Source organism: Aphelocoma coerulescens, chromosome 1 (genome assembly GCF_041296385.1).
Source record: "Aphelocoma coerulescens isolate FSJ_1873_10779 chromosome 1, UR_Acoe_1.0, whole genome shotgun sequence".
In the NCBI taxonomy this organism is placed as follows: domain Eukaryota; kingdom Metazoa; phylum Chordata; class Aves; order Passeriformes; family Corvidae; genus Aphelocoma; species Aphelocoma coerulescens.
The window spans coordinates 72,494,088-72,520,176 of record NC_091013.1 but is presented as its reverse complement, the minus strand read 5'-3'; the positions used below and the strand labels follow the sequence as shown (position 1 = coordinate 72,520,176).

The 26,089-nt window shown below is 48.9% G+C and overlaps 2 protein-coding genes across 2 annotated transcripts in view; both read right to left on the bottom strand.

The window, feature by feature from the left end:
* Positions 1-1,068: 1,068 nt before the first annotated feature.
* CDX2 (caudal type homeobox 2) lies at positions 1,069-4,241 on the bottom strand. The gene is made up of 3 exons (XM_069030462.1): positions 3,740-4,241; positions 1,429-1,574; positions 1,069-1,236 (listed from the first exon to the last, which is right to left on the bottom strand). The coding sequence occupies exons 1-3, from the start codon at positions 4,239-4,241 to the stop codon at positions 1,069-1,071; spliced, it is 816 nt and encodes a 271-aa protein (XP_068886563.1).
* Positions 4,242-13,032: 8,791 nt separating this feature from the next.
* FLT3 (fms related receptor tyrosine kinase 3) overlaps positions 13,033-26,089 on the bottom strand; it is a 41,977-nt gene continuing 28,920 nt past the window's right edge. Inside the window, exons 11-24 of the mRNA XM_069030449.1 lie at positions 25,910-26,021; positions 24,176-24,354; positions 22,800-22,912; positions 22,570-22,702; positions 22,376-22,480; positions 20,645-20,755; positions 19,281-19,434; positions 18,805-18,935; positions 18,298-18,422; positions 17,806-17,928; positions 17,055-17,166; positions 16,873-16,972; positions 15,413-15,518; positions 13,033-14,503 (exon numbers count right to left, since the gene is read on the bottom strand). Coding sequence (XP_068886550.1) covers positions 14,369-14,503; positions 15,413-15,518; positions 16,873-16,972; positions 17,055-17,166; positions 17,806-17,928; positions 18,298-18,422; positions 18,805-18,935; positions 19,281-19,434; positions 20,645-20,755; positions 22,376-22,480; positions 22,570-22,702; positions 22,800-22,912; positions 24,176-24,354; positions 25,910-26,021 — 1,739 coding nt within the window. The 3' untranslated portion in view covers positions 13,033-14,368. The remainder of the gene's footprint in view (positions 14,504-15,412; positions 15,519-16,872; positions 16,973-17,054; positions 17,167-17,805; positions 17,929-18,297; positions 18,423-18,804; positions 18,936-19,280; positions 19,435-20,644; positions 20,756-22,375; positions 22,481-22,569; positions 22,703-22,799; positions 22,913-24,175; positions 24,355-25,909; positions 26,022-26,089) is intronic.

Genomic DNA, 26,089 nt, shown 5'->3' with positions numbered 1-26,089 from the left:
GGCTGCAGCGCGACTGCTCCAACTTGGCCTCACTTCACAGCTGGGCTTCTCCCATCCCTAAGTAAGAAATACATATGGCAAACAGCCAGGGCGATTTGGCCAAATCAGCTGGACTTTTCTCGTTTTCATCTCTGTCTAAGTGAGTCGTTTGGCATCTCCACCCTGGTGTCCTCCATCTAGCCAGCATGTGGAAATGGGCCACAGCCTGTGCAAAGTAGGCTCTGATACAGCAGAGTTCCTCCGAGGATTTCTGCTTCTGACGGAGCTGTGATGAAGCTTACATAAAGCTGATAAAATCAAGGGAATTTTGGAATATCAACTGAAACACATTCCCCCCCCTCCCCTCCCGCCCCCTCCCGCCAACAAGACAGAAATTGTAAGGACAGAAATTATAAGGATGTGAGAAACAGCACATAGTTTAACCAAGGGGACATTGCACATGCAAACAAGGCTCCTCACTCCAGCATGACAGGACACCTTTTTCAGAAGGGATGAAATTCTTTCAATTTTTCTGCACTGCAGCTAATAAATCTGGATGGATGACTATCTGCACTGGATTTATGGGCTCTTTTACAAGTGTCTAACGTTAAGCAATTCACTTCTGAACGTTTAAACAGTCCCTTATCTTGTCTGCTCTGACCCTTAGGGCAGAATGAACATATTGCATATTCATGGTTGCAAGAAGAAAATAAAATAAAATATAAAATAAAAAAAAAATGTGCTTTAATTTTTTTTTTCCTGCTAAAATTCATCATTAGCCCAACAACATTTCTAAGGTCTTTTGGACCGATCCCTGAGATATACCGGGGGTTGACTGGCGGGCAGTGCCCCCACTTTATCTAACAAATTCCAGGGTAAAAAAAGCACCCGAACATAATAATAATAATATTAATAAAGCGATGGACACGCTTCCCCCGGACGACGAGACACATACACTGTACACCTGTACACACGGCCGGCCCCGCGGGGCGGTGTAGTGCATCGGGGGGCCGCTCCCACCGTGCCCCCCGGCCCGGCCCGATCCGCTGCGTCCTGCAGCAGCCCCTGCGCCGCTGTCCCCGGCCGCTGTCACTGCGGGGCACCGGGGCCCAGCCCGGCGGCGGCCGCCCCCGCCGCGGGACCCTGCAATGAGGCGCTGGGGCTGAGGGGCTCCGCGCCGCCGGGCTGCGCTTGCTGCAGCTTCTTCTTGTTGATCTTCCTCTCCTTCGCACGCCTATTCTGGAACCAGATTTTCACCTGCCGGGGGGTGGACAGGGGAGTGAGGGGGAGCGGTTCGCCGGGGATGTATCCCCCTCTCAGCGGCTCTCACCGAGAGCGCATCCCAACCGCGCGCGATCCGCCCCCGCGCAGCCCCGTCCCGCGCATCCCTGCCCCCGCGCAGCCCGGCCACACGTGGTGAGCGTAGGGAGCGCCACTCTCGGGACAGACCTGCCTCTCCGACAGCCCCAGGTTGGAGGCCAGCTCCGCTTTTCTCCTGATGGTGATGTAGCGGCTGTAGTGAAACTCCTTCTCCAGCTCCAGCCGCTGGTGGTCGGTGTACACGACGCGGTACTTGTCTTTCGTCCTGGTTTTAACTGCGAAGCACAAAGCCAGGGTTGAGAAAGTCAAAGCCAAAGGGCAGAGTTGACCGCAGCCATCCTCTCTGCGGTGCAGAGCGATCAGGAGCAGTCCTATCCCCCCCCTCCCGAGCTGGCTACTCGTTTCCCCCTGCCCTGGGCTCTGCTGAGCACAGCAGAGGAGAGGAGACGTCCCGCAGCTCCTTGGAGACATGGGCGCAGGCTCCCAGCCCCGGTTGGAGCCCTGGCCCCACCGCACACCCCGGCTTTGCACGGAGACAACTTTACTGCGCACTTGTTGGCCTTTTGGTTTTGTTTTGCCTTCCCGAGCGACAATAAACTTCTTATAGAGAAACAGGAAAAGGGAAAGAGAGAAAAGGCCCGTTCAGGGCACGGTGATTTCGTTTCTAGAAGAGAAACAGCGATCTAAGGATGGAGAATCGGGAGCGGTCGCAGGGAACCACTCGTGTACCGGCCCAGCTCCCCATTTTCTGTTCCGGCATGGGAGCTAAGGGGATTTCTTGGAAAGCCTGGAAGTGTGACGTGCAACTTCAGAGTTAAAAAAACCCCAAGCCAACAAACAAACGAACAAAAAAACCCAAACCAAACACCGAAAACGCAATGGAATCCGTAGGCGAATCCCAGCGAGCAGCCGGGGAGAGTGCATCGCCGCAGTCGGTGACCTCCTTTTTCCCGAAGGTTTCTTGTTTAACTGGTTGTGTCCCCGGCCCTCCCGTTCTCCAGGGAGCCGAGGCGGGGAGTCTCTGCCCCCAAGGTGCTTAATGGCTAGCAGGCTGACTTTGTTCAGGTAAACTCTCTGCAAACCACAACAAAAGCACCCTGTAAAGATACAAGCCTGATCAGAGAAAACTCCCCAGAGCCAGTGAATAGGGAACACAATCCCAAACAATGCAGGACAAGGAGATCTTATCAAAGAAAAACCCTTCTCAAAGCCTTAATGACAGCCACATTCTGTTTGAATTACCACTACTGAACAAATGGCGGCAGGCGCTTTCATCCCCCCAGCTCTGCACATTAACATAAACACTGGCTCCAAAGGCAGAATTTGAATGGAGACAAGGGACCGGCCACCACCGCACAAGCCCAAACTGTGGGAATACCATGGGCTGCTGTGGGAAGCGCGGTGGGCCTGTAAGAGGTGCACCGCCACCGGCACCAGGGACGCGGCTGTGCCAGCGGTCGGCACCGGGGCACCGAGGCTTTTCTCCGGGGGCGCGGCGGCCACAGGCGTAGCCGGGGCTCCCGCTCCGGGCCTACCGGGGAACCCCCGCCGGCCCTGCCGTCGGTCACGCAAGGCAGGGGATGAGAGGGGAATGCCATATCATTATTCACTGCGAACGTCGTCATTCTTTGTTTTTTTTTCCCCAGCCACTATATATAAATATTTTAAAACATTTTTTTAAAGGAAAAAAAAAGGAAAAAAAAAAGAAAATAGGATAGGATAGATAGCACTCGTGGAAGGTGTATATCAAAGCGCGGGACACGCATGTCCCCTGGCAGATGCACCGTGGGAATAAAAGAGGGGGTCTGCGGGGGTATTAACATCACAAGGGAGCGCGGCGCCGGCTACGGCCTGACCCGGGAGGGCACGCCCTCGCACGGCCCAGCACGGCCCGGCCGGGGGCACGGCGCGGCCCGCAGGGATCGGGCGGGCAAGTGGCCACCGCCGTCGCTCGGGAGGCCTGGCCGCACGGAGACCTTAATAAAGGGCAGGCGCCCAGTGACTCAGAAACAAATGCGGAGCGACACCGGCCGATGATTTATATGACTATAATTGGTTATAAAAATCTTCTAAGTGGCTATAAGCAGGAGAGCGGAGCAGTGGGAGGAAGAGCGAGCGTTTCCTCGGGCTCCGGGCCATTCCACCCTGCTCCGCCGGAGCGCACCCCCGGGCACTGAGCCTCCGGGGACGGCAGCGGCTGCGCACCGGCGGAACGCCGCTCCTATCGCTGCCGGCCCGGCACCCAGCAGCGCGGACTGGCTGCCGGCTAAGCCCGGGAGTCCTGTTCTCCCGAGGACCGACCCTCGGGCGGGTTTGTTTCGGGGAGCTCTCCCCGAGAAAAGGCTTTGCCGGGCCGCCCGGGGTACGGGGAGCGGGCTGCGCCCCGGGGGAGTCGTCGGAGGGACAGCCCCCGGCCCGCCCGGCCTCGTCCCGCACTTACCCTGGCTGCTGAGCGGGGGCTGCGCCGGCTTCCTCATCCACTCGCAGAGGCCGCGGCGCTGCCCACCGGGGGACAGCGGCTCGGGGGCGGCGCTGGCGGCGGCGCTGGCGGCGTTGAGGGGCTGCATGACCCCGGCGGAGCAGTGGGGCGCGGGGCCGGCGTGGTGGTGGGCGTGCGGGTGGTGGTGGTGGTGGTGGTAGTCGGCGGGGCTGTAGGCCATGGGGGCGGCGGGGGAGCCCCCGTTGAGGCCGTGGACGGCGCCGGAGGCCGGCGGCGCCCCTTGGCCATAGGTGCCCCAGTCGTCGCGGAGCGGGGCGGCGTAGGGCGCGGGCCAGGCCGGCCCGGGGGACTGGGCGCCGTCGAGGTTCACATGGTACCCGCCGTAATCCGCGTACTGCGGGGCACCAACGAAGTTCTGCGCCGCCAGGTTAAGCCCCCCCGAGTGCCGCACCGGGCCGGGGTACATGGGCCCGTCCTTCTCCAAGAGGTAGCTCACGTACATGCTGGCGGGGCCCCGGCGGCGGCTCTCCACATGCTGCTCGGGGCTCTCGCCGCGGCGCGCCTGCTGCTGCCTGGGGCCGGGCTGCCCGGGGCGGGGAGGGGGCAGGCGGAGGGGCCGCGGCCCCGCGCTGCGCTCCGCGCTCCTCCGCGCTCCCGGTCCGAATCCAATGGCCGGCAGTCCTTACATGATTAACGATTGTTTACAAGGCTCTATTAGTAATGGCCCAGACACACCAAAGGCAGGTGACGTGGAGAGGCGCTGGGTATATAGCTACTACCCCTAAAAGACGATTTGCATTTAAAAAGATAAGGAGAGGGCAGCGACCTGATCACAGCTAAATATTCAAGCCTTTATTGTTTAAGAGCTTCCTCCTTCCATTGCAACCTGGTGCACTTTAACCTCCAATCACAGGTTCAAAGGATGAAATCAAGAGACTTGCAAAAGACAGAGAGGGAGATCTAAGGGCGAGGGTGGGAATATGGGAGCCGTGTATCACGGCCGATCTCTAGGCAGCACTTTAGCCAGCTCTTCTCTGTGCTTTGGGGCTGGGAGGTGGGGGGGTGGGGAAGGGGCGGAAGAGGAGGGAGTTTTGATTAAAAATCCACAAAGCTATTTTGTCGTGGTTGTTTTAAGCAACAAACCCCATCGCGACGGCCTACTGCTTTTTCTAAAACGCTTCCCACCCGCTCCCGCTCCCACTCGGTCATGGGCGATGAAGGCGAGGTAAGAGGAGAAATCCCCCCCTCCAAGGGCGCTGTCTCCTTCCTCCGCGTGTGCCTGCAGAGATTCGAGGCTGGGCGCGCCCAGCAGGTCCGGGAAAGGACGAGGACTGGGGGTGCCTTCGTCTGAAACACCCTCTGTCCTCAGATCCACCTGGAGCGAGGCCGGATCATCCCGCCGCGCGGTGGGGGGGGGGGGGGGGGGGGGGGGGCTTGGGACCGAGGCAGGGGATGGTTTTCCTCAAGGAGGGAACCATCAACCTCCTCCCAAAGCCTGCCACCTCACTGGGCGATTCCCTCGCTGTAGCGCGGCCGAACCCGCGAGGAACCCGAAGGCTTGTCCCTCCGGGCACACTCACTTCTTCCCTCCCCGACTCCTTGGAAACCCTCTGGAAATGCTGGCCCTGGAAGGGCGGCTCCCAGGCAAGCGGCAGCCGGCTCCCCCGGCCCAGCCAGTCCCCTTTGAAGAGGCGACCCCCTCTCAGCTTCCCCCCGCCGCTTTTATGCTTTAACTTTTCACCCTGAGCGGGGACAATGCGAAACGACGTTTGCATATTCGCATCTTTTCCCATGACACAGCGAGGAAACCTTTCACCCGCCGAGAAAAAATGGATGAGGACGGGAACGTCCCCCCGTTTTCCCAGCACGTTCCGCCGGAGCAGCGCAGCACCGCCTCAGCCATTCTCACCGGCTCTCCGGTCCCTTGGGGCGGCTGCGGCTCGGTCCTACCGGGGGTCCCCCAACGGGCCCCGCGCTGTCCCGGACACCCGTGTCCCGGGTACTACATACAGAGATCCACGTGGTCGTGTCCCAGGGGTATTTTTCTTTCCACGTGGGTGGCTGTTCTGCACACTGTGGAGTGTCACTGAGACGGGGCGTCTTGCAGCTGAGGGCGCATTTCAGCTCTGCAAAGGCAGATATCCCGAACCCACTCTCTGAAAATCTCCCTCTCATTCCCCCTGTTCTATCGTTGCAGCTGAGGGTGGGGCTGACGCGGAGCAGTGCTTTAACGCCAGTGGGAGTAATTCAGTGACCTCTCTCAAAATGTCCGAAAGGTTCCAGTGTCAGTGGCCCTGGGAGACCAGGACGCTCATGTAGGAAAGGATGGAGCATCTCTCCTGGGCAAGAGGCCACAGACGGCCCCCCCGGAGCCGCTGTGGATGCTCCGGATGCGAGGAACGGGGTATCCCACCCTGCACACATGCCTGCGCCCACACAGTCACTTGTTCGCAGGGTCGCAGGCGGCCGCGGTTGCGACCCTGCGATAACAGCAGCACAGCAGCAGGGATGCAGAGATGCCTGCCAGACGCTTTCTCTGGAGGGAATTTCTCTCTGTGTTGCCTGTTCCCATCATGACACTTTCCCCCCGCCCCGACGGTTGGATAACGACAAGAGGGAGAGGGGCTTGGAGCTCTCACCGCTGTCTCAGCAGGAGACTGAAATGTAACTCTGGAAAGGAAATGCTCTGTCCTTTCAATGTAATAGCCTCTCCCGATAAGCACCGACAGAGCCGATCTATGCAGATGTGAGTTTGATGATGCCATAAATGGAGAAAGGGGCCATTAAAACGACAAAACTCTGGAGATATTGTAATAAAACACACTACAACCCTGATCAACCCCGAAACAGCCCGGTTCAGTGTCTAAAGCTCCATCAGAGAATCCCTGGCAGGCAGGTGACAGCTTTTTGGGGTGACACCCGACGCCAGCCCGAGCTGTCCGGGCTGGGGGCCGTCGGCCGCGGGGTCGGATGAGAATCCTGGGTCTTCGGTGAAGGATCAGGATAAGGCTCCGAGGCAGCACCGCGACTACCGGGAATGGCAGCCAGAGCGCTGCGCTGCTACTTTGCAGTTCTGATAGTGATCCCAGCTGCCCTCCGAGTACGGGGAGAACTTGGGGAGACCGGGCCCCACCAGCCATACCCTAACCCGGGTCGGCGGCGAGATGGGGACGAGTCCTCTCTTCCCCCGCGGATAAATGCTCCGGAGCATCCTCTGCCGCCGCGCAGCTGCTCCTCGTACGCGACCCGTGGCAGCTGCTGGGGATGGGGACACGCTGCCCCGGGAAACTCTTGTCTCAAAATAAGCGGGATCCCGATGCGCGCACTCCTAGATGGCTTTGCGGCTCTTCGGGCTTGTTTTCATTGTGACTGGCACAGGATTCGTCCCCCCTCCGGCCCTACCCAGCTATCGGGGCTTCTCAAGGAGGTTGGGGAGAGAGGCTATATCTCTCGGCCGGGTTTCACCCCTTTTCTCCTCTCCGTTCTGCCCACTCCCTCTCTGCTTTCGTCTCGGGTTTTCTCTTTAGCTCCGGCCCAGAGCGGCAGAGCCGGGAGAGGATTGGGGACCCTGGGACCAGACCCCGACACTGGAGCGTGGGCGAAGGCCGGATCTCTCTCTTTTTGCTTCCTCCGTTTTTTTCCTATTTAGTTAGATCCTGAGCAGGGAACTGCGACCCAACGCCTCTCAAGGTGACAAGTGCCGGATGGGGGACACCGTTCGCAAGGAAATATCTTCCCCCGCGTCTCCATGCTGACCCCGATATTTCCCCCGTAGGGCTGTTTCACCCAGGGCTGCCTCCTGGGCAGACGCCGGGCTCCCCGCCTTCCTCCTTCAGCCTCAGCCTTGCTGCTTGATCTGAAAAAATAATTACCGACATTATTCCGGGGGGAGTCAGGGCAGCGGTACGACTGCGGGGAAGTGCCGGGGGCAGGGCGCTATGCCCGCTGCCGGGCCCTCGGACTCCGGGCAGGCGGTGCTCGCATCACCTAGCTGCGGAGCCAGCGCTCATCGTCGCCTCGGGCCACGGAGCTGGCGCGGACTGGGGGATAATGGCTCGAGCAGCACAGCTCGAGACCCCCGTCCCAGGTCAGCGACGTCCCCATAAGCCACGGGAAGGGCCGAGCGCCGCGCAGCACCCGCGATCCCTCCTCCACAAACTGTTCCCACTCGGCGGGAGCCCTGCGGGGATGCGGATTCACCGTCTTTATTTCTACTAGTTTTGTGGTTGAAATAATTTATTTTTCTGTGATTTAGGGGAATCTTGGGGTGGGATGGGGGAGAGATCTTCCCGTCTCCTTCCACCTTAACTACACGGAACCGGGAGCGCTGTTTGCAAGGTAAAGAAAAAAAAAAAAAAAAAAGCCCCCTTGAAAGCCCTTTGACGGCCATGGAGAGAGAAGGGAAGGAGGAATCGTGTGTTAGTTAGTCCGACCTGTGGAATTTATGACTCCCCCTAAGCACAGACATGATAAGGACTTAGAAAACATCTTGGATCTTTTCAAGCCGGCAACCCCCGAGGCTTTGATGTAGATTACCTTGCAGAATAACCCAATACTTTTATCCTGGGGTTGACACTCGTCTTGTTTAAGCACATGCCTCTAGGAGGGGGTTAGATGCTGAACGCTCGCTCCCGAGCGGATTCGCGTTGCTCGGAAGAAAGCAGACTGGGAGGGAAGGGGGCACCTTGTGCCTGGCCGGGGCACAGTCGCCCGCACCAGCACCGCCACGGGCCGGCCCTGCGGCCCCGGCAGGCCCTGCCCCTTTGCACAGGTGCTGCCAGGCCTGAGTTCACACGGCTCTGTTCCCCTTCAGGAAACAGGGACGTAAACAGGGAAGAAGAAAAAAAAGTCGTATGATACACCAGAGGTTTCTGCAGCCAGAGGCTTGTGAGGGTGTCCCTAGTCTCTCAGGTCCAGTGGCTGGCACACCTCTGATGGTCAAGGAAAGAGCTTTGGTTGGATTTTATTTTAGTTTAGTTTATTACTTTTCTTTACTTGATTTTGCCTTACTTTATTATCTTTTTTAAATGCCACAGAGAAAGATTGCCGCACCAGGGCGCCCAGGCTGCCTGCAGAGCGCTTGTGCCCGGCCCCTGCTGGCATGTCCCGCCTGGGACGGCCGGGACCTGATCACGGGAGCCGTGAGTCACCGGCAGCGCGCATCCGCAGGACGGCCCCGACGGCGCGGGCCGGGCAGGGGCGGTCCCTGTCACGGAAGGGGAGTCCAGGGTACGGCTGTTATCGCCCCTGCCCCCCAAGGACACCCCCCTCCCACCCACGGACGCTCCCCGCAGCACGCAGGGCCGCTGTTATCTTCCCCGGGCCCGGCAGCGCCCGGCACGGGATGCGGCGGGAGCGCGGTGCTGCCCAGCCTCACGCTCTCGGCTTCGCGGCGAGGCACGGCCGGCCCGGGACACCGAGGCAGAGGTTGCTCCCCGGTCTCCCAGCCCTCCTTCAGAGCCACGCCACTCCCCGGGAAACCGCAAGCCCTGGCCCAGCTGGTGGGATGGAGCCACTAACACTAGTGCCGGCTCCCGTGCCAAGCAAAACACCGAATTTGAGCTGATGCCCTCACTGCTTTCCTCACTGATTAATTTTATACATCTCCCATCTTTGAAACCTTAGCAGGGAGGTGATGCACGCCCCCTGGGTGCATTGTCCCCAGCTCCACAACCTGCAAGTCTTGCCGATTTTTCCCCCTCATTCCCTCTGCTCCAGGCCCTTCCTTGGCAAGATGCTTTGGGGTGGTTGCCCCATACCACTGTCTCCCTCAGCCTTGTGTTCTGAGGCAAGCCCAATCCTACAAACCCCTTCAGTGAGAGGAGGCCCAGGGTGTTGCTGACCCATGTAGATGGCTTCTTGTTTGCCAGACCATAATTGTACACATCCCTACAGGGCCATGGTGCTTTGTGGATCATATTTCACGCTACGAAATATAGGAGTCCAAAGCAGGCAAGTGCCAAGCGCTTCTTTGGCCTGGCAGGGAGCAGGCCAAGGCTCCCACATGGGACCTTGCTTTATGATGGGGCTGTAGGAAGGCAGAAGAAGATTCATATTTCTCCACAGACACACCTGTACTCTCCAACCCAAACCCTTAGTCCTTCTGGCTCCAAGGAGGAATTGGTACCTGCCTGCTCTCCACCATCCCACATTTGCTCCCAGCTGTTTTATTCTAGTACCTGAGAGGGAAAAGGAGTCTCATCACATTTTGTTTCTGGTCCGAAAAGAAGCCCCAGAAGGAGCAGAAGGTAGGGCCAGGCAGACCCAGAGCCAGCTTCCCAGCTGTGGCCCACACTCCCCTCCCCTGGGGCCTCCTCTGTGATTCAGCTCCCAGGGACCAGCCCAGCCCGGTGTCAGTTTAGCTTCACAGCCCCTCCTCACCCAGGGCAACCCTATACACAGGAGGCTTTAGCAAAGGAGAACCCAGTACACATCACGTAATTGCTTCTTCAAGAGAAATATGTGGGAAACTAGAGCTAGGCATCTCTTTCTTTTTTAGGATCTGAAGCCTCCAACCCTCCTCTGAAAACAGGGCTGTCATGGCACTGGTGGGACTGGAGGACTGTCATTAGAAGTAACTTCTGGGTTTTCTTCAGCTGGAAGATGGTGACGTACACACAGCATACAGCACGGAGAGAAACCCTAGTGCCGCTGAAAGGAGGCTTCTCTGGGCAGCCAAAACTAAGTGTCAAAGCCTGGCTGTGGTGCAAAGGATCATGAACAGGTGTAGGCAATACATGGCAGCAGGAGTGGGTCACTGTCAGGATGTCCTGTCTCTTTTCATCCTAGCTAAGCAGTGTTTAAATGAACTGGATCTCACTCCAGACTTTATGTGCCTCTGTGGAGGTGACCACAGAAGTATCACCAATTTCCCACCTCTCTCCACAAACAAGTCTTCAAAATTCATTCTTAGCTGAGATCTGAACCAAATTGTGCCCCAGGGCACCTACACTTCCTCTAGGAGTGTAACTCTATCAGTTTTCCAGCACATAATTAAACACCCAATTTTCAATCTGTCAGCCACCTATAAGGCAGGATCCCTGCCCCTGAGCAGCTGCACTATTTATCTCATCATTATGAAGCATTTCAGGAAGCATGAATCCAGCCCAGATGTCAGACACCCTGCCTGGAAGGGACTCCTTCCAGGCCATTCCATAATGCTGGGGTGCTCACTAAGGGTGAGAAGGAGCTGGGCTCGGGTTCCAGCTCTTTCTGAAGCCATTTGAGACATTCTCAACCACAGATCTCGGTGGGTCTTTTTGTGTCCTTTTTTAAAAGCTGTTTTCCTTTGCATGGTCTAATTAATTAGCCATTGATGAGGGCGGGAAGGCGGCAGAGTGGGAAGCCTGAGCCCTGAGCCACTGAGCACTTGATCTAATTCAGTGTCTGGGAGAAGGGGGCTGAGATTTGGTGTATCCAGCTCCATGGGATCCACTTATCTTCAGTCTGCTTTGATTTTTTGCCTCTGAAATAATTTCCAGCAGAAGTTTTGCCTCCTAAAAAATAACCATCTGCAAATAGCTCTGGAGCAACTTTTACCTTAGATTTCTTCATTGCCTTTCATGAACATGTGGACTGAAAGCCACTGCTAGCATGCATGACAGGGTCACTTCTGCACTTCCCTTCTGGTTTAACACATGGTTAGTCCCAGCTTCTCTCAGAGGGACCCCACAGAACCCATCCCAGGTATCCCAAACCCAAAAGCACGACGTGTTGGAGAAGCACTTCCAGTTTCTCTTGATCGGGACAGAGAAGGGTGTCTTATTGTTTTGGTCCCTGCTGCCTGTCACACATGGACATGGTTGTCTGGGAAAACGCTGTGAGGGGGCTGAGTGGTTTGTGCTGGTACTGGGCTTGTCCCATCAGTGCTACGAGGTTTTGGCTGTGGAGCCCTTTTGACCGACACTCACGTCCCCAGTCCTGCTATCCTGTGGCTCAGACACTGCGGCTGGCCCAAGTCCCCCTGCTGAGCGCCAGCCCTGCTCCTTGTCCCCTGCCCAGCGCCCCTCGGCCCCGTCCGCCCGGCAGCCGCGGTCGCGGAGCTCCACCTAGTGCCGGCTGCGGCGGCGGAACGGGGCCGCCTGTGCCCGGGCATCCCGCGGGAGCAGCTCCTCGGGACAGGGCTGCCGGCTCCGAGGTGTGCTCTTGCAGATAGGGGGGAAAGAAAATTCGGGCAGATTCCCCAGCGCCATCCTGTCTTTCAGCTTGGGTTGTCAAATTATGTTTCTTCTTATTTCTGTTACTGTTACGAGGGAGAGCTCAGTGTCCTTTGCCCTTCAGCGCTTTTAATTGACTTCAATCCCTTCTATTGCTCTTCTTCCGGGATTAATGATTACTGAATCTTTGTCAGTCTGTGCCTAGCTTAAGGCATCCACCTTAGACTAAAGGCATCTCTGCTGGAGGTCTTCAAACAAGCTTAACTCTCTCCATTCACTACAGGGGGAAAGCACCACTTTCTCCTGACAACGTGCTTCTGGAGGCACAGATTAGGGGTCTGGATCCTAATGAGAGAAATGTGGGCATCTCCCTTCAAGAATCATGAAACTGCTCCCTAAACAGCACTGTCTGTGGCTCTGCATAAGCCTCAGGAATGGACCACCACTTTGCTAAGTTGTGTTGAAAGCATCCAGGAAAGGAAATGTCCTAAAAGAAATTATTTTTCACTCAATACCTCCTGTAGCTTTGTTCCATCTCTCTCTTCTATGTTCAGCCCTTACACGGGGGTTTGCTCTTCATCACAGAGTGCTGTGTTGCCTGAGCTGCTTTTCATGTGTGAATCATGAGAAACTGTACTTACTCCAAGATTCTCTATTTGCCTTTGTATTCCCAAATCTCAGCTTAGCAGTGATAATGGGGCCGGTTGATCTATGTCCAGTTCTTTTTAAATCTTGTGGAAAAACATGTGACACAACTCCCTGGCATGTTTTTAAGTACATGGGATTCCCAGCTGCTCCTCTTTGAGCCAAGTTCACATCTGCTTAGTTTCTAAGGCCAGCCAGGCTTGGAAGTGACCAGTTCAGCATTAGGTTCCTCTAACTCTGAAGGCTGAAAACTCCTGTCTGCACAAGACACTCAATTCCCACTGTCCAGCCACTGCAGGCTGTGTGCTAACAGTGCTGAACAGTGACATCTGGCATATGAACATTTTCAGACTGTTATGGGTATGTTAAAATAATACACATTTTCCAGAGAATGCAATGTTGAAATTTATTTCTGTCTAAATATCTCCAAATTGCTCTTCAGCAGTTTGAATCTGATTAAAATATTGAGGATTCATCAGTAATTATTAACAACATTAACAAAAATATACAAATCATAATTATTGTATTACAACATTATTTTCAGACAGTGTTAGTTAAGAGCAGCTCAATTTCTGTGATAGCATATTCTATCCAAACAGTTATTAATTTATAACACATGCCTCTGAAAAATCCTAACTGAAGTTAGCACCTTGTAAAATGTAAAAGAGAAAAAAAACCCTATTAACCAATATAGTCTCGTCTTCATCCACTGTGATGTACACAAATATATCCTATTAGTCATGATGAAAGTTGCATTTAGAAATTCCTAAACCTCATAATGAAAATAGCTGTCTTTTTAACTATACTGAAAACACATCAAGACTCTGGGTATTGTCCTGGGTGTCTATGAGAAAGTTGAAGAGACATACTTTCATTTTAGTGCAGCAGAGTTCATACACACAGGCCAAATTCTGTGGATTTGGAGTGATGATAGTACACACCTAAATTGCTACAGAAGATAATTTATTCAAAATTATTTTTTTTTTTTTTAATTTGCTATTGTAACACACAAAGACCCATGAATGGAATTAGCTATAACTCAGCTGAAATGAGACTTCCAGCTGGAGACTGCCAGCTGGATTTTCCAGACCAGGGAGGTAGAAGGTTATCTGCAAATATCACTCCTCCTGGTTATTTTAGATGCTTATTTTAGGTAGAAAGGAATCACTCACTCTGAGTGCCTATGTCTCATCAGCAGTTGCTGAATGTAGCCTGGCTGAGTAGACACCACCTGAGTAACTAAATCTTGATAAAATGAACTCACTTGAACTGGACACCCAACAGCTACTCCACAGCCATCGAGATGTCCAGGGTAAGACAGTTACACACAATCAAATTAAGAGCTCCTTGTAAAACAAGACTGATAGAACTTTAACATTTGGACATCTAAAACTGGTGACTCCAGTCACCACTGACACCTGGAGATGAAGATGTGAATAGCACTTGTGGAAATCACAGCAGCTCTCCTTAGCTGCATAGTCAATGCTTGTAAACATTGACAAAACAAAAAGAAGGATTTTCTCATGTTTGGTTGCAACGTGGCAAGAACAGTATGAATTCAATAAGCTGATCAGGCACTATTTACACAGCACCAGGAGAAGAGATATTCAGTTGTAGAGAGGCAGCCATAAAATTTGTCTTGCTCTAGATCTGCTGAATTCAAACAAATGAATGACACCTTCTTCTCAAAGTCACATTAGCACGGACTGGCCCACAAGAAATGCAAACAGTGCAGCAGTTGGTAACAATTTCTCTTCCTAGAGCTGATACAAAACACTTATCCTACACAGGGTTTATGACAATACTGAGACCAAATCCACAACCCAGATTATTTTTCAACCGGAGAGTCTTCATGCTGGAGCACAACTGTGGGCAGTAAAGATTCCTCATCCCTGCTTCCATGTGGTTTAGTTTTGATGCTGGAATGGTGTGTAGCAACATTTTTCTTCATATTATGGTAAACCTAGAATTGGGAAGAGGAAATAAAAGATATCTTCTGTTATTATTTATTGTGCTTGGAAAACTGCTCTTCTTCCCATGAAGCAGGCACTTGTTAGGTACAGACCACCTCCTTACCCATGTTAAAAAGAGCTGGTTTGAGGAACAACACTGGACTCTAAAGGAAGGTTTTTTCCCTAGGTACAGTGCTATGAAGCTGCTTATTAGTTTGCCCCTACACTTCACAGCTTCTGCCCGGCCAACAGCCTTCAGAGAGGCACAATGCTGCAAAGGCAAGAGTCATTCATAGCTCCTTGCATCCCAAGATGTTCTCAAGGACACTGCACTAGGAAATAGCATGTCTAGTCCAGAGTGGATACTCAGGTAGGAATTGGTAGTTTGGAAAGGAATTGTTTATCTTCCCTGGAGAGGAGATAAATATCTGATATGGACGGAACAGGACTTTCTCAGATCATCTTTATTATTTTGACCTTTGAGAATGACATACAGCATTCTGTCTGTGAGGACATGGCATGGTGATCCCTCATGAGACCCCCTGGCCCCTGGTCCATGCTCAGCTCCCCTCCCATGGCAGCTATCAGCATCACCAAACCTGACTGCACTGGCTGGTGTACAAGGGAAGCCCACTCCCACAGTGCAGGCTGAGAGACTTCAGCTTTCCAGAGTCCCAATGCAGGCATTGGGAGGAAGAAAATCCTCGTCAGGAAGGTCAGGATTCTTTCTGACAGCAGAAAAACATGCCCCAAGCTCCTACATGGATCCATGGACAATACATCCATAACACAGTTGTGTACTTCAGTAGAAAGCAGAAGGCTATTCCTCAGCTCATCATGATCTGTGGAACTACATATAAACCCCACAAAAACCCAAACACAAACATTGTTCACATGTTCATCTTACTGTGTTTACTTACTGCTCCTTCTGCCTCAGCCAGCTGACAGGCCAGAGAGGAAACCAGATTGGAAAAAGAGGGTCTTTTTCTGGAGTCAAGAGCCCAACAGGACTGCATCATGCAATAGCTGAAGAAGCAAAGACATGGCACAGAAAACATGTTAGCTCTTGGATTCTCTGTAAGTGACTACATGGCATTGCAGGACTTGAATGGGAATTGTGGGGATCAGAATGATTTTATAGAAAGAGGCCAGAATAACAGTGTTGCAGCAGAGGAAAAGAAGCAGAAAGGTAAGGATAAAGGGTGAAATTATCTTTACAGTGGCTTTATCAGAGAGTCCTTACTAAAATCCTCCTCGTAGTATCAGGGGCAGGATTTCACCTTTGCTGCCACGTAATGGCATGATGAGTTTGTTTTTCAGCTTCCACCCAGAAAATGTTAGGAAGACAATCCTGTCTGTCTTTGGGGCTAAACCTGCTCCTTGTGGACTATGTAGTCTTATGTACACTTTTCACAGCAAGTCTTTTTATGTAATTTACCATCACAAAAATCTTTCTGGAATTTAAACACCACCTTAGAGATATTGCAGCTTCATCAGGCACCAGTGCAGTGTCTGACTGCTAAAGTCCCTTGCAAAGTTACTGGCACAATAGGCTCCCTGGTATTTAAAACCCTCCCATCAATCTTTCAAGGGTCAATCTGTCAGATTTACCTGTACCTTTAATGCCATTACAGTCTTTGTGTGGAGATGATAAGAACAGCGCAGTGTCATAGCAAGGTGCTGTGTCCTTAGAACATCTATGAAATGCCTGCCAGAAGAGCTCAGCCAACCCAAAGTCCTTCCCTTTCCTCCATGTTCCAGATCTCACAGTTGTCTGTCACCTTCTCTTCTCTTGTTCCCTGGGGCCTACCTCTATCCAGAGTTCACCCAGGCACAGAGGCGCAGGCTGAAAATAATGTGCTGAGAGCACAGAATTAGCTTCCCTCCAACACTTCCTTAGAAGGGTTTTTATCTAAGAGTAACCCTAGCCACCTGGAACTGAAACAAACCTGGTAAAGCTCAATTAAGAAATAAAGTTTTGGAAAAAAAACCACCAAAAATTTAGTCAATATGGAAAACATAGCTTTTAGGTAAAAAAAAAAAAAAACCAAACCCAAACAAACATAAAGAAAAGGAAAAAGAGAAAAAGCAAAAGAAAAAAAAGGGGAAAAAAGATCTGTGGCCTGAGAACAAGAAGTTTCCTGGGGAAAGAAGGCACAATTAAATAAATATACATGCACACATAAACTTTAGTGTTAATCACTTCTATTTTACAACAAAACCTGCAGGATCAGGCAGCATTTGTTAGATTTAGATGAAGATCTCATGTTTTGCAACTAATTTTGGGTAAGATACAGTGTACAATAAATAAAAGGTCATTTAAACAGTGATCTAATAAGTATAAATTCTCATGCTGTGCATCACTTGGAAATACACTTACACATCTTTTGTAGCATAATACGGCTGGTCCATTTTAAATCCACTTTGTATTAGCTTGTAGAAATTTGTGTCAACCTGAATACCAGGGTAAGGGTTTACACCTGTGGAAATTGTTGGAGAATATATGTTAATTCAGAAGCTGCCAAAACGAAACACCGCTCTTTTGTCCCATTGCAAACATACCCAAAGAGAATATTTCCCATAGCAGTATTCCATAAGACCAGACATCACTCTTCATGGTGTACGTCCTCTCGAATATGCTTTCAGGAGCCATCCACTTGACCGGCAATCGAGCCTGTGCAGGCAGAGGAAAGGAGGCCAGGTCATGCTGTGACAAAGGCTTTCTAGGTGACTCACTGTGCTTCTTACTGCCAGCATGATTGATTCATGTTTGCTGTGTGAAAAGCTGTGTCTCTGTCACCAGTCCCTGGACATTCCCATTGCAGGGAGAAATAGACACTTCTAAAGAACCAATTTGTTTCATCCATTTCAGATCACTATTGAAGGGAGAGATGAGCTCAGTCCTGGAAGAGGCATCTTCCTTCGTCTGGCTTCCAGTGTAGAGAGGCCCAGATGGAGACGTCCACACTGTACTTCTTCACAAAGCCAGAGAATCTGGCCCACCCCCACACATATGCTGCTGTCCTACACTGTTACTGCCCACAACAGCAAACAACTCCCAGTGCTTCCATCAATGGATTTCAGTGTGCTTTAGAAAGAGCATGGGTACCACCTCATTTACAGTGCCAGCTTGATTAGTTTAATTACAAGCTAAGAATTTGCATTTGCCAAGGGCAGAAAAAGTGAGATTTCTGCATTTCCTGTACAGATATGCACAAAGCTAACAAGGAATTAAAAAATTTAAAACTTTTCTTTCTTAGTTCCTTGTAATTCTTACAATGGTATGAAAACCAGAGAGCACTCATGAACTTACATTGCCCCTGACGATGTAGTCGGAGTCATTCATTACATCTCTGGCAAGGCCAAAGTCACATATTTTCACCACTTTTCCATGGGTCACCAGTATGTTTCGGGCAGCAAGGTCTCTGTGAATGCACTTAGAAGGAAAGGAAGGGTTAACACTCTGCAGCATTTGGTATCAGAGGTGGACAATTCCCTGCTCTCCAAGCTAGCATCTCCTTCCTCTTAAATAATTTGGTGAATGGCCAAGCTGGACACTCCCTGGTTGCTGGTGGCAAGGAGACAGGGCCAGAGCAGGCACAAGTGTGCTGTGCAGTTGCTTCTTGCTCAGGGTGTTGCCTAAAACTGCAATTCAGTCTTTGCTGTTAAGTCAAGTAAGTAGTTCAAGCCAGGAGGTATAGTTCAAGCTTGCCACTGAGTGGCTCTGTTCTTCAACATGCTTTTTATAAACTAACCTATTTTTAGCATCTTTTCTATCTGAAAAATTTGCTACCCTTCACCATACCGATTTGGACTCAAGAAATTCCATTCCTTTGGCAACTTGATAAGAGAAGCACAGAAGGTCTTCAAAAGTGAGCACATTAAAATCCTCTTCTTCATCCACCTGTGTTCTTGCATCTTTAATTTTATCTGTAAAAAATAATCAAATGTATGAGTTTTCCATGGACTTCCTCGGTCTCTGATTAACTCCACTGACTGTTGTAAGAATTTTCACATGCTCCTACCAAGAGCAACATCACAAAGAGCATCCATCTTTTTTATCCTTCACTCAGACACAAAATAAAGGAGAGTGTTTTCATACTCATATACTATGTATAGCACCAGCAGAAACATAAGTCTCTGGCCTAAAGTGTAGTCAAATCCTTCTTAAGAAAAATTCCTACCAGGATTGAAGAGAGACATATGATAGAAAGAGGCCTCTTTTGTCACAGAATCTAGTCTAGTTAGATCAACAATACAATAAATACAATAATAACAGAATTACAGAAGATATAATCAATTAATCTCTTACCTTCCTCAGAAAGCACCACAGTTCCATTTGCTCCAGATGTCACATTTATGTTTTGACTTCTTTGCATAATTTCAAATTCATCCTCTCTGCTTAGAGTTGTGTTCACACCATACTTCAGGTGAGTCCCAACCCTGGAGCGGGTGACACATTTTCAAAGGTTTCACACAGTGTATCACATAATCTTCTACACAGAGACTCTTTTGCAGTGAAAAACATGAACAGTTACTACTACTAAAAATCTGAACACAGACATGAGTCTTCTCAAAACTGGAAAGAGAAACAAGAGATTGTTTGTCTTCTGCAGTCTCCATAAGGAGAATCAAATCTCAGTTCCTCCCAAGACATTGCTTATTAAAGTATGTGAAGGCATATTCCCACAAATTCAATAATTTCACCAGTGTACAGCACAGATGAGAATGCAGCTCTAAAAGCAGCAGCAGTTTTTAAAAGTATCAAACTGTTACTAAATGCTTTACCTAGAGTTTTGGTCCTGATGGATATTGTAGTAAAAGCTGAAGTTTTGTTGTTTAAAAATATCTGTCAGTGTCCAGTGAAACTTTTCTCTCTTGCTCCTTAAGTAGTTCAGGAGGTCACCATAGCAACAGTATTCAAATATCAAGTAGATTGGTCCTGAAATAGTTGGAAATGTAAATGCTTGCTGCTATTTATAGCACTCTCTCTGTTAAAGCCCTAATGCTGCTTCATTTTCCCTCAGGCTTAATCTGTATTAACACATCCCAAGTATCTTCCATTCCCAGGTAAATAAGCTGTACTGATGGGCAGGTAATGAGAATTTTTTTACTGACTATAATGTCCCTTGGAAAGTCTGTGTAGCTTCTTCCTTGTGGTGCATCTCTCAAACTGCACTGAAAATCCCTACAGAAACAGAGGAATCCTTCCCCATTCCAAAGGCAATGGGGAGGACTGTATAGGCTATAAAGATGCCCCTGCTAATTATCTGGATGGTGTGAATTTGTATCCTTTGACCTACATCCTTCTGTTTATCTGTGCTTCCTTCATGCTCTGGAAATATCCTTTTTTTTTCTCCCCAAGAAGACCACCTGAAACCCAAGAGTAATTGCTGAGAGGACCTATATGAGGGATACACCTTGTAAGGGGAGGTATCTGAGTAGAGCACTGGTCAGGCCAATTTCTCAAGAAAGGGAAAGTACATCCAATTCCTGACTCGGGCAGGCTTGGATAAAAGCCATGACCAGCCAGCAGGAGCTCAGAGTGGTCACACATCACCCTGCAAAGCCTCACACTGGCACCACCACTTCTGGCCCAGAAAGGCCGACTATGAATCTGTGGACATTTTTGTCAGAAGGTCACTGTCAAGCAAGGTCGGGCAGGCTGGAAAAAGCTGTATTTTGTAAATATTCCACTCTTTACTTGTCTCATTTCTTTTTTTCTGTGTTCCTCCTGCCCCTGTGAGTTTTCAGCTTCTTTTGTTTCCTGTCTAAATTTTAGCTATTTTTATCCATTCATTCTACAACTTCGCTGTTTGGTGAGCCACATGAATAAAAAAATAAAATTACATTTTCCTAAGTGAACATAATCATGCATATACAAAAGTCCCTGACACCAGATAAGTTTTTCCTTTTCACTTAATAAACTGGCTCATACCAGTGCCATCACCACTGTAACAGGAAACCCTCTTCTATAGAAGGACTGTTGTATCACTTCCTGCCAGTACAGTCAGAAAGGACCCTTTTCTGTACACATGCGTGCCCTTAAATTTGCTTTCAGTTCATCTTATTTTGGGCCAGCACAGAACAGCTAAATTGGTCCTCATTATTCTGGAGGTTTTAATTGGTACCTTTCCACAATTTCGATTTACCTGACACAGTACAAGCTCCTAGTAGATTCACAATATTTTCATGGCTTCCAATGTGAGTCATCATTTTCAGCTCAGACATTAGAGCATCTTTTTCTGAAGCATCAGGTTTTTCTGTAAAAGCAGTAACATAGATTTGGAAATCTCCAGCAAAGAAATGAAAATTTAAATGGTTGTGATGCTTTGTCACATGCAAATCTTCATTTCAAATTCATTGGACTGACAGTACATTTGGGAACATCCTAAAAAAACCCTTCCAAAGTATAAAAGGATTCAGTCAAAGGTGGAAAGTAATTTTTTGAGTGAGTGTAGATCATTTGAAAGCTTGGGAAAGCAGTCATTAAATGTCAACATTTGTCATTCTTGGGCTGGCAAGGGATGACAGCAATATATTAAAGTGTTCCCAAGCACAGAAAAAATGGCAGTCAAGCCTGTTGCAGAGAAGTGTTAAGAGAAAAAAATGGCAGCCATATGGCATACAACCAGTTGCAAGCCAATAGCTGAGATGGCCACCCTGTGTTTCAGTAATAGCTTTAGTCTTGTTTTTCAGCAAGCATTTAGTGCTCACGATTTCAGTGAATTGGGCACGTGAACCAAAATGATCAAGCTGAGCTTCTACAAAGACAACCACAAAGGAGTGGACCAAAGAAGCATAAAACTGATGCATATGTGCAAATGAGGGGTGAAAACCTGAACAGCAGTGCTGGCAGGAAGGGGCTGTGTGGGCACACAGGTGGGCAGGGTGCTGGTATCAGTGTGAAGCTCATTCCGATATGTATCAAAAGGCAGGTGAGGTGGATACAGGTCTCTTTTCCCGAGTAACAAGTCAAAGGATGAGAGGAAACAACTTCAGTTTGTGCCAGGGGAGGATTAGATATTCAGAAAAATGTCTTCACTGAAAGGGTTGTCAAGCACTGGAACAGGCTGCCCAGGGAAGTGGCTGAGTCACCATCCTCAAATGTATTTAAAAGACACGTAGATGTGTCACTGAGAGACATGTTTTAGTGGTGGATGTGACAGTGATGGTTAACAGCTGGACTCAGTGACCCTAGAGATCTTTTCCAGTGTAAACTACTACAACACTCTGTGGACAGGGCTGTGGTTAGCTGGGACACAGTGAGGCAGCCCTCCTCTGCTTGCTGCCAATGAGGCTTGCTCCTGGACACTGCTTTTATGAGGAGTCAAGACATCTTGGACACAGGCTAGACCATAGCAGAAAGAAGCGTTCAAGGTTTAGTAGCCTTATTCATAAGGAGGGATGGAAAGAAACTGTTTTGTGTAATCATCAAGAAAAGAGACCACAGGAAATTTTGCTGGCAGTTTTGGAAACAAGCTAGCTCAGACACAGCAGGCAAAGGGCATGCCACAGCTGGGCAGCACTACAAGAAAAAAGGACCTTACACCAAAGGTCATAGTCACCAATATATCCAGTAGGCTAACCTGCACTGGGGATTTGCATTTCTCCTCTTTAGAGGCTCCATACTTCCCCACACAACGCAGACCTTCTGTAGTGTGTAGGACAAAATACTAAGTGCTGTGGAATGAAGGCACTTCAGCAATACCTTTCCAAACTGAAACAGGGTTTTGAAAGCACTCTGAAACGACTTTGAAGCCAAGCATTTGTAAGGGGTAACTGCAGGAAGTTTGTATATAAGGGGAATTTCCAATGCCTCTTCTGCTTTGGAGGTACTAGAATACATCACTGCTTGTGGAAGTCACCAGAGTTTATCATACCTTTTAGCATTTTGACTGCGACCTGGACTGAATCTCCTGCATTGTTAATTCCATAAGCTGTTGCATTCACCACTTTCCCAAAGGCCCCAGAACCAAGGACCTGTCCTACAAGACAGAAAATTCCAATATTATTTGCTGCTGGTACAGCACAGACTACTGCTCCAGTATTGGGATTTACCTTATGGATTGCTCACCAAATTCCAGATTTTCCCTGGGAAATTCCCATTTTACATCATACTCGAATTCTCTGAAGTCAATGTAGATGTATTCATTATCTGATGGCCCTATCATCTGTATCATTCGCCACTGGCTTTCATATTTGAATTGCTTTGGAAGAAAAAAACACACAATAAATAAGTGTTAGAGAAGAAACAACCTGAAAGGAACAAAAGAAGGATGGTCATGTATTTATGTTTGCTTTTACCTTTTTGTATTTAAGAAAAATGAATACAAACACGAAAGGGATCAAGAGGAGAAAAAATCCAACAGAGACATAGAATGCAGCATTGTCCAGGGGGGAAGAAACAGCTCCTGCAACTTTAAAAGACACATATTACTACCCACTGAAACAGAGTTTGTGTGTACAGCTGAAAATGCAAGGAGAACCCACAGCCAGTTCTGGCAGTTTGCAGCCCTCTCACACCCGAGCCTCCTCTGCATGGGCAGTGAGATGCAGCCATATGCAAAGCACGATGGGCAGGAGGCATTCAGTTCTCAGTAATTCTGACATCTGTTTTCATTTAAAAAAAAAAAAAAAAAAAAAAAAAGAGCTACATTAATAAATTTAAGTGCATGGAGGTTGGTGTGATCCTTGGATTGAACATTGTGAGCATAAACAGGAATAAGGTATTGGTTGGTAGGTGAGGGTGCAAACATGAGATCTACGCTCATATTTTGGTTGTTCCTAAAAGCATAAGTATTATGATTACTTTCTATTGTAATTTCAACATGAATGCTCAAACCCTGACCGTGGTCACAGCTTCTGTCAGCCGTAGTCAAAAGCACCAAACTGCTTGTTCATGCATGACAAAGGAAATCCCTGTACTGCAAATACCTGGGTGCTTGAAAACGATTCCTGCTGCCACAGCATGTTCCCTCTAAGTGAAATATTTTGCTCTATGGAATACGTACGGTGTTACAAGTATAAAGTGCAAATAATCATATTGACTTTCTGGTTCAAGAAGGAAATAATCTGTCATACCCTTGACAAGAAGAGAGACTTCCTAACCAGGATTTAACCTTCTGTCACCTGCCTATAGCAGTTTAAGATGGTCTCTTTCCCAGTACTCCTGATTTCCAGACAGGGATTGACCCTTCAGTTGGTCTGTTGGCTCAGCCATGATCTTGCTGGGGTGTGCAATGACCTCCATGGGGTGAGGAGAGATCCCATGGGCATTTCTGGAAGCACCACAGGGTCCTACCGGAAAGTAGCAAGAGAGAGCACATGCCATCAGCTACCAAAGTGCCTTTAGCTCCTCCCAAAAATGGTCCTTCCAGAATTCATGCAGGGGTGACTAAGGAAAAACAAAAAATGAGCCCCCAACATTGCCACGGCTCCATCATGCACTTCCTATTTAAGTTTCTTCTTATTTTAATGGCAGAGGCCTCTGCTTTGGGCCTAGAGAAGAGAATTGTGTCTCCCACTCACCCACCATTTCTGATACTGTGTCATACAGAGCTTGTGTTTTAACCGCGGTGCCACTGCAAGGTTAGCCATTTAGCCAGATTAAAAAGTATTGTAGGTTCTACCATGCCAGCTTTAACTGTGAAAACCTGTGCTAAAACACTGGCTTGTGGTACCTGACAGGTTAATGAAACTCTTTTCACAGGCTGAACCAGCGGAATTGTTTGCACAGCACTCCACTGAGAAGGTTGTTGCTGTCTCCTTTACATATAAAGTACTGCTTGAAATCCATGACCCCAGGGATCTCCTCTCTGGCAAGAAGTTCTGAATCCCCTCTGTGATTTCTTCTGTGCAGCTGAAAAAGGAAGCAGACCAGTTTTGATTTTTAGCTCACAGTGACATTTTCCAGGGGAGAAGGAGGGAAGTTTCAAAACATGTCTTATATCTGTGTTGGAAGAGAAGAAGGGAAGGGGTTTGGGTTTTGTTAGCAATAGAGTAAGACTTCAGGTCAGTCACCAGTCTCATTTTTGGTGAGGGACATGGCAGGGTCAGCAGGGACTGAGCTACCTCCCACACTGGGCTCACTCCCACTCTCCACCACTGCCTTGGCAGGGTACTTGCCCTCCCTGAACTTTGGAACCTCCACCAATTTCACAACTGACACAACCCACCCCCGTACCTCTTCTATTCCCACTGGTTTCATATTTGCCTCAAACGTTCAAACCACTGAGCAGCTCCAAATGAGCCACTGCTAAAACTGTAAGTGCAATATGAACCCACAGCCAAAGTCCTAACTCCTTTCCCTGAAGGTATGTCATTTCAGCCATAAAGTTGCTCTCACTCAAGACAGAGATCCTCCATCCACCCAGATGGAGACTCTTAACGACTAGTTTAAGACCTGATATGTAGAAAGAGGGAACTTTATACTCAAGGGAAAGGAGGTCCACATAGATAATTTTGACTTCCAGCTTTTCTATCGTTCATCAACTTACTGCCTAATTTATTCTCCACATAAATAAATAAATAAAATTTATTCATCTCTACTCATAGCACTAGCTTCTACATTTGGAAATTCCTAGGAAAAGACATGTCACAGCATTTTCTTTCCAGAAAGATGATTTAAGGAGTATTTTAAACACAGTAGCTGGATGGTTTATTTGCTCTTCCATTTCTGCACAAACAGATTGATGTAAGGAAACCTTTTCAGAGGAATGGATAACAAAACTGTCAAGTTCGGTTTTTTTTTATTATGTCCAGCTAAAATAAATACTTAAGAGTTTATCCACAATCTTACGAAGGAAAATTTGACGTAGTATTCTTCTGCACCATGGGATTATTAGTTTTTTGGCATCCCTAAATAAAAACTGCCAAGTTTACAAATCAGGTCAAACTGTTTCATCATTTTTTGAAATTTTAGAACCTGACTCATTGCCCTAAATAAATAGAGGAAATGGAGACACTCTTACTAACTTTACTGGAAACACTCTCACTAACTTTACTGGAAACACACTCTCACTGACTTTAGTGGCTTTGGTAGCAGGTCTTTTAACCAAAGCTTAACCAATTAATCAAGCCTGTATTAACCAATGCATTCCCTGAATCCCTGTAACTTTGATAGGCTAAGAGAAAAACTTAGATTGGACTTTGTAACCACCCAACTGTTGATATAAACCCAGTGGGGTCTATTTTGGTGTAAAGAGACTGAGACACACATTTTTATAGAATTCATTTGATGGCAAAAAAAAAAAAAAAAGGAAAACTTTCCCTAATTCTGGTGATCTGGTTCCCCTGGAGTAGGACAAACAGTTGAGTGTGCATTTTACATTTAGTTTGTTACAGGCTGGTCTTCATTTAATCAAGGACCTCTCAGATAGTCTTTGCAATGAATAAGAAGAAGGAAAGTTATTTACTTGGATGAGTTCAGTTCATGACAGTTCCTCCAAACCCAGGATGAGGCAGGGTAACTTTCAGCAATGCAGGAGATCTGCTTGAACAACAGCTGCATCCTTATCTCAGGCTTCCCTGCAATGAGACAACACAAGGCTTGAGGACATGGCTTAGTGGTATACTTGGGAGTGCTGGATTAATTC

Coding starts and splice junctions, on each gene's coding strand:
- CDX2 (XM_069030462.1), bottom strand. CDS start 4,241: ATGTACGTGAGCTACCTCTTGGAGAAGGACGGGCCCATGTACCCCGGC. Junction 1,575..3,739: donor GCCCCCGCTCAGCAGCCAGG/GTAAGTGCGGGA, acceptor TGTGCTTCGCAG/TTAAAACCAGGACGAAAGAC. Junction 1,237..1,428: donor TGGGGCTGTCGGAGAGGCAG/GTCTGTCCCGAG, acceptor ACCCCCCGGCAG/GTGAAAATCTGGTTCCAGAA.